Source organism: Penaeus vannamei, chromosome 10, assembly GCF_042767895.1.
Source record: "Penaeus vannamei isolate JL-2024 chromosome 10, ASM4276789v1, whole genome shotgun sequence".
Lineage (NCBI taxonomy): Eukaryota > Metazoa > Arthropoda > Malacostraca > Decapoda > Penaeidae > Penaeus > Penaeus vannamei.
The window spans coordinates 40161342-40170011 of NC_091558.1; the positions used below are offsets into that span (position 1 = coordinate 40161342).

At 41.0% G+C, this 8670-nt stretch overlaps 1 protein-coding gene across 1 annotated transcript in view; it reads left to right on the top strand.

Annotated features, from left to right (window-relative positions):
* LOC138862924 (PDF receptor-like) overlaps nucleotides 1-8670 on the top strand; it is an 82118-nt gene that overhangs the window by 69440 nt on the left and 4008 nt on the right. Inside the window, exons 3-4 of the mRNA XM_070126128.1 lie at nucleotides 1959-2069; nucleotides 7706-7872. Of these exons, the coding sequence (XP_069982229.1) occupies nucleotides 1959-2069; nucleotides 7706-7872 (278 nt within the window). The remainder of the gene's footprint in view (nucleotides 1-1958; nucleotides 2070-7705; nucleotides 7873-8670) is intronic.

Genomic DNA, 8670 nt, shown 5'->3' on the forward strand with positions numbered 1-8670 from the left:
ATAAAGAAGGAAGCAATAGAATCTAAAACCCTATAATATAAGAAAGAAGGAATGAAGTAGAATCTAAAACCCTGTAAATAATAAAGAGGGAATGTAGTCGAATCTAAAACCCTATAAAGGAAGAAAGACGAAGGAATGCAGTGGAACGGATGCATGCAGCGCCCCCTTTCCGCTGAAACTGGCCTCACGAAGCTGCGACTCCCCCCTCAAGAACGACGTAGGAACTCCTCGGAAAAATCCCAACAGAGCCTTTCCTTGGAGGAGGATCTCCCCACTCGAGACGTCGCTGGCTCGCTGCCGGGAGCACTCCGCCTTCCCCGGCGTTATGGAGCAAATACATGTCCGCGATAAGCATGAATTCAGCGCGCTCGGTTCGACGTCTCGAATTTCACTCCCGATCCGCTTTCGCTCGTTCTCCGAGAGCTTCCCCGCTCGGCCTCGGCGTCGCCTCTGGCCGCTTCTCCTCGGGGCGCGCGCGGGCCGGGCGTATGGGGAACAAGTTGGTAAATGCAAATCTACCTATCCGCCTATCTATATCTATCCCTCTCTCTCTTTCTTTTTCTCTCCTTATGTGGATGTATGTACATATATATATATATATATATATATATATATATATATATATATATATATATATATATATATATATATGTATGTATGTATGTATGTATGTATGTATGTATGTATATGTATATATATATATATATATATATATATATATATATATATATATATATATATATATATATATATATATATGTATATATGTACACCTTTATATATATACATATGTAGATAGATAGATAGAAAAATACACACACATGTATATGTCATGTGATGATTTTTTCATTATGTAAATTATTATATATCTTAACTAAATTACTGTATTATTAATTTGGTGAACATTACTTTAATGGCTTTAAGTCTCATGTTGGATTGAATTAATTTCTCTGTTGAGTGTGTGTACCTAAGCTATCATAAAAAACATTTTTAACCGTTTTTTTATTCTTTAAACAAATGTGAATAAACATCCCGTTGCTGTATTCACGGGTAAAGAGAGAGAGAGAGAGAGAGAGAGAGAGAGAGAGAGAGAGAGAGAGAGAGAGAGAGAGAGAGAGAGAGAGAGAGAGAGAGAGAGAGAGAGAGAGAGACAGAGACAGAGCCAGAGCCAGAGAGAGAGAGAGAGAAATTTCCATATATATAATAAATATTTTTTTCCTAGCAACGTACTCTAGCGATAAACATAGCGGTGGTGTTGGATGGCCTCCCTTTATCGGCCATTCTTTCTCTCTCTATCCGGTGTGAGAGCAGGAGGCCGTTTAAATGATCACAATTCATTGCACAGGGACTCCATCGCCATATTCAGTCACATATCGAGCATATTATATCAGGGCAATATACCTTTCAGTACGGGCACCCAACATACCTATGTTGTCATATTACTTAACATTTAAACGAACCAACCATTTATAAACTATTTATAAATTTATGATTTACTCTGTTGGTTATAACATTACATTTTGCTATATTGATATGCATTTAAGAAGAAGAGCACGAATATAAACGTTTTCAGTGAGGTCTATACATCTTTACAATTATAAGAAATGCATCTTTTAAATGTCGAATCTATATTGATCTCGACATATATATATATATATATATATATATATATATATATATATATATATATATATATATATATATATATAATATATATATATATATATATATATATATATATATATATATATATATATATATATTTATATATGTGTGTGTGTGTGTGTGTGTGTGTGTGTGTGTGTGTGTGTGTGTGTGTGTGTGTGTGTGTGTGTGTGTGTGTGTGTGTGTGTGTGTGTGTATGTCTGTGTCGTGTTCCTCTCTCCCAGTCCCGACCCATAATGCCAACTGTGCCCCTTCCTCGGTGCCAGCGGTGATCCCGATGCCATCTCTTGCAGGCGGGGTTTGGTGCAACGCCACGTGGGACCACATCCTCTGCTGGCCGCCGTCGCCGCCAGACACGCAGGTGGAGCTGCCGTGTCCTCCGCTCAAGGGGGTAGACCCAACACGTAAGTCTAAGTTCTCTTTACTTGCGGTCGGTTGGTTAGGAGTGCGTGAGGCCCGACCCAGAGAATATTCGGATACTTGACGAATAAATAAAGAAATAAAGGCATATTTATCGGTTTGGATAGGCATATCTACCCGGTAAATTGATGGTTAAGTGTATATGTATCAGATATATAGACAGATTATTTCTGCGTCTGTATTTATGAAAATTCATTGGGTCGGGTCTGGCACAATTTTGAGCTTGGTCAAGTAATTTAAGGAAAAGCCTTTCCTGATTGCAATTTTTTCCTATTTTCTCTTCTTTTTTCATCAGCCCATTATTGTATGTAGACGTATTTTCCCCCATTATTAAACCATAGTAGTCGTCTTCTGCAACAACTGCTATTCTGTGCCTGCAATCTCTGCAACTCTGCATTCTTCGCAGATTCACTTCCCTCAGAATATGCAACGCTCCGCCTACACACGCTATCTTTGGCTCATTCCTCTCTATTTACTCTTGCAATGCACAAACAACTGGCAATGCGGAAAACAAACGAACCAGAAAATAAAAGAGAAGACAAAGTGTTTGCACAGGACAGAATGAACTAATGAGGGAAAATACCACGCGCTTAGACTTCATCCTTCAGCCTTTTCCTTGATGAAAAAAAAAAAAAAAAAAGTGGATGCTTTTATATTTTTCCCATGTAATGATAAGCATCTTTTTTTCTCTCTCTTTAATATCTATGTTGCCATGTTTGTTCGCTGATCTCACCTTACGTTTCGATAAACCTATTCTGTGTATTGTGTTCTTCTTGTCGTTATTTGTTATGTTATTGCTATCCTTATATCAATTTCCATCATCGCATGGCGGCTTCCGAGCAAAGAAAACGGGCCTGCTGAACAACGACCAAAATTTCACGGGAGACTTGCAAAAAACTGAAGACCTTACTTTGCCAGAGTGATAAATGGGAGCTTTCCTGGTCAAGCACACTGCACTATTGGGAAGAACGTGGAAACTTGGAAGAATCTTTTTTTTCTTCTTCTTTTTGCATTTCCATTCGTTTCCATATCTGGAAATACCGATAACACGACCTGAGATAATTCTAGACTTCTAAATTGGATAGGGACGGTATAAGATATCTAAAATGATAATAAAATTCAGTCGAAAGGTATTTCATTTATCGATCGCAAGATACAACACAAACTGAAAACATTAAATAGTGCGGGAAATAGTAAGAGAAAAGTGATTAATGCCGACATAAGAAATAAAGTATAGCAGAGGACCTTATTCACACACACACACACACACACACACACACACACACACACACACACACACACACACACACACACACACACACACACACACACACACACACACACACACACACACACACACACACACACACACACACACACACACACGGGGCGAAACCAAGCGCTTTCCTTTTGTAAGCTAAAGTTTTGAAATTTATGTTCAAGAAGTTCTCATTTATTTAGTTTTCTCTTTTTCAATAATATTTCAGGCTTTGGGAACTCCGAAGAAATATTTTTCTGAACACCAAAACTGACGTGTTTATTGTCGAGTTCTGAGATGCATTTTGATAATCTTTCTGATAATTAGATATTGATATGGAAATATTGAGGTTCTTGAAATTGGAATTTGCAAAAAATAATAATAATAATAGTAAATTAATAAAAGATATATAAAAAATAAATAAAATATATATAATAAAATAAATAAAAAAAGAATATATAAAAAAAAATCGCGTTACTATGGCAACCACTTAATCCCATATAGACAGTACTAGGCTGCATTTACGTTCATCATCCCAACATCAGTCAGTATTACATTCATGGTTGTTCCCTTAATACCTTCTCCTCCCTTTTCTACTCCTCCTCTACATCCTCTTCCTCCTCCTCATCATCATCATCACCACCCCCCTCCTTGCTCTTCTTCATTTCACCTCCCCCCCCCCCCTCCTCCTCCTTATGATGATGATGATCGTGATCACCATCATCACCATCACCCCCCCTTCCTTCCTCTTCTTCATTTCATCTCTTCCTCCTCCTCCTCATTCTTCTTCCTTCTCCTTCTCCTCCTCATCCTCCTACTCTTTCTCCTCCTCCTCCTTCTTTTTCTTCCTCCTCTTCGTTTCTCTTCCCTTCTCCATCATCTCCCTCATTCACTCTCACCCATGCACACGGCGCTTGATGCTGCATCTTGGCTTCCTGTCCCGCCTTGAAGTGGCTCCCGAGGAGATACTGGCCTCGGTTCCTCGCAGCGCCCTTGGTCACCTGCTTAATGTCTTCAGGGCAATTCAGTGAGTGTCTCGGTTGGAGCGCTTCGTTGGCAGTGCCTGGTCCCCCCCCTTCGCTTCTTAGGTACAAGGCGCAGGATATTAGGGCAGATGTCCTCAAGGGTCTATGCAGGGGATTCCTCACTGAATTCCTCCAACTTCATGGCTTTTAGTAGAAGGAATTCGAAAGATTTCAGAATCCTTGCGTGTACTATAGATTTCAGAGTCCTTGCGCGTACCAGAGATTTCAGAGTCTTTGCGTGTACCTTCTGCCCGGTCGTAAACCTGTAGCCCCAGTTGCCATCGGTCATTTCGGGCGACTCTGTTTCCAGGTACTGATGGATATCTGGGATGGACAAGACAGGGAGTACTTCGCCAGCGCAGAACTGGACCAAATCACCTATTTCTTCTGTGGTTGGCTTCCTTTACGTAGTCGAGTTAAAGATGCTGTCTCGGAGAAGAGCGTCCCTGAGCCCCGCCCCCTCTGGCACGAAGCACTTTCTCACGTACTTGGGGTCAGGCCGTTCAGCGTGACGAAATCGTGCAGCTTTTCGCCAGCTTTAACATGTGTCTGCCTAGGAATAGGTCGTCGAAGATGATCCCCAGCCCCGGCAGGTCGCACTTGACGCTGATGGGCGCACCCGTGACTAAGCAGTCGCAGTAGGGATGACTCACTCTCAGAACTGTCCAAGTAGTTGAAAAGGTTTTCCGACCTACACAACGTCATCAGGAGTGCAGGGAGGGTAGAACATAACCCCAACGGAATAGGAGCGCCCCCTCCCCCCCGCACCCCCTAACAACATAAATTCTGTATCTTGAACGAAGTCTGGGATACTACGGCCGCACAATCCAACCTTGCCGACACACTTCCGTCCTTCATAGACAACGGAATACACTCGGCCATAGACCCCCTCTCCCAGAAGCTTCGCGCTGGGATCCTTAAGCAGGGACTTCACAGCCCTTCTCGACAACGCAGGAACGGTCATCGTGACGCCCTTGCTGCTTACGCCTCTATAGAAAACTAAGAGTAAGGATGTATTAACTGTAGATATGGAAGCTATGGCTTAAAAATCGGCCACGTGTGACTGTGAGTATGTGAGCGTATATTGTGCGTGTGTGAGTAAGTGCGCGTATGTATATAAATATAAATATATATATATATATATATATATATATATATATATATATATATATATATATATATATATATATATACACACACACACATATATATATATATATATATATATATATATATATATAAATGAATATATATATATATATATAAATATATATATATATAAGTATATATATATATATATATATATATATATATATATATATATATATATATATATATATACACACACACACATACACACACACACACACACACACACACACACACACACACACACACACACACACACACATATATATATACCTATGTATGTATGTATATATATAATATATATATATATATATATATATATATATATATATATATATATATATATATATATATATATATATATATATATATCCATATATACATATATATATCTATATATATATACATATATATAAATATATATATATATATATATATATGTTCATGGGCATACACGCACACACGCGCGCGATCACACACACACACACACATATATATATGTGTGTGTGTGATCTTCGTCTAATATGATGTATGCAAATAGGGATTGGCGCGACCTTTATCAAATCTCCGAAGCTGGAAGAACGCTTGTCTCTCCCTTCGCACTCCTTATTCTCTCGCTTCCTCCCTCCCTTTTCGCTCGTGTTTCTATCGCCCGTCCTCGTGTCCTCGTGTTCGCATGCCACCGACATTCCTCCGACTTTTCCCACGTTTCCCCTTTTCAATCTCCTTTTCCGCTCGTCACTCTCCGTCTCTCCGTGTTTGCTGTGTCATCGTCTCCCCTCATCTGGGTGATCCCCTCACGCTTCTTCCCCTCTCTCCTCCTCTTACCCTTTCGTAGCGGGCGGCTTTTCGAGGAACAAAAAAAAAAAAAAAAAAAAAAAAAAAAAAAAAAAAAAAAAAACACGTGTCCTTGATAGGTGTGATCCTCTTTACCGACACTCGGCGACAAAGCCTCGATGTCGGCGTTCGAGGCTCAGCAACTCTCATCTGCGTCGTTGCCCTGAATTGAGTTTACGTTTATCGACAAATGGAGTTCAAGTTTATCGAGAAAAAAGACGAAACTGGATCACCTAGTTGCTCATACTCTCACAATTAATTAACTCATTTACGTTAATGGATTTTTGCGTCCCCTTCACGCGGATGAAATATGGTTTTCAAAGCCATGTTATTCTGGCAAAATAACCGGTGATAATTACTTTGTGATTAAGGCTCTTTGGTCAATCGTTCTGTGTTGGAAGGAGTGACCTAAATGTAGTCTCATATGGTATTCCTGAATGCCTGGAGGGGAGTGGAGTATGATTCCTTATAATAACACATAAGTGCAAGGTTGCATGCACCGAAATGAGGCTATAACACGTTTTTTTTCCTTCTGCTTTGTGGTGGTTTAGCGTTTTATGCGTGGGTGAGGTCCCGCAGAACAGGAAATGTAGGTATGCATTTTTAAAAAGTATGTCAGTGTGTATTAATGTAAATATGACACTTTTTGCTACGATTTTAGAGTTGCCATTTCGTTATCCGGAATATTTTTGTGCTTAGAGTTAGAATAAGCTTATTCAACAAGCGGCATTTCTGACTATGGTTATTCTGCCAAACTTACTTTTGGGAGATGCAGACGTCAGCCCCAAAATGTGCTTATTTTTTGCTTACCGCTTTAGTAGGGCAAGAAAAAAGAGGAAAAAAGGTTTTATTGTACCATATATTTTGCATTTGCATCTGCTGCCTTTTCCGCTGACCAGCTCTGCAGTTTGGTAACAGCAGTCTCACATTTTTAATTTTTATCCAATTCTGTTGTGTTGTGGACTATCAGTAATTATTGTTTATTATCATCAAATTCAACATATCTATTATGTATATATATGCACACACACACCACACACACACACACACACACACACACACACACACACACACACACACACACACACACACACACACACACACACACACACACACACCTACACCATTACACACATACACACATACACACACACACACACACACACACACACACACACACACACACACCTACACACACACACATGCACCTACACACACACAACACACACCTACACACACACACACACACCTACTCCTACGTATAAACACACACGCAACACACAACCCTTCTGTCCAAGCGGCCACCTGATCTCCACCCCCCCTCTGTCTCTCCCCCCTCCTCCCCCCGCAGAGATGGCCCACCGACGATGCACGGGCGAAGGGCAGTGGCAGGGGAGGGTCCTCGACGCCGGCCCCGAAGACCCTACCGAAGGATGGACCAACTACACCATGTGCTTCATCCCTGAACTACGTCAGCTGATGGACAAGCTGTACGCCAGTTCCGAAGAGGATGCCAAGGTGAGTGTCCAAGGGGGGGGATAGGGGGTGAGGGGGAGGGAAGGGGGAGGGAAGGAGGGGGAGGGAGGGGAGAGGGAGGGAGGGAAGGGGGAGGGATGGAGGGAGGGGGGAGGGAGGGAGGGAGGGAGGGAGGGAGAGTGAGAGAAAGAGAGAGAGAGAGAGAGAGAGAGAGAGTGAGAGAGAGAGAGAGAGACAGAGAGAGAAAGAGAAGGAGAGAGAGAGAGAGAGAAAGTTTTTTGAGAGAGAGAGAGAGTTTTTTGAGTGTACAGAAATAACTTGACGGTGATTTCGGCATTGAATAGTAATGAGATGTGAGCCGCTCTTTGGAACCTGTGATGATTAATATATCGCAAGACATAAAAAGCCATTACCCCAAAATCGACATGTTGCAACGCTCATTGCAGGGAGAAGAGGTTAGTCATGATTTGGCTTAAGAAATCATGAGTGGGATAAGACATGTAAATAGAAATCTATGCCAACAGATAGCAAATAGATAGACACGTAGACAGATAAACGTACTGACGACTACATACACATGCAAGTACATATAAAGCGAACAGGCAGATAAACAGAAGTATGGATAAGAATAAAAAATAATAATGGAAATGCACACACACACACATACATACATACAAACGCATGCACGCACACACACACACACACACACACACACACACACACACACACACACACACACACACACACACACACCGGACTTCTTCTTCTTCTCATTTACACACAAACCGGACGAGGCAGAAAATCAAACGACAAAAAGATTAAATAAGCTCTCAACCTTTA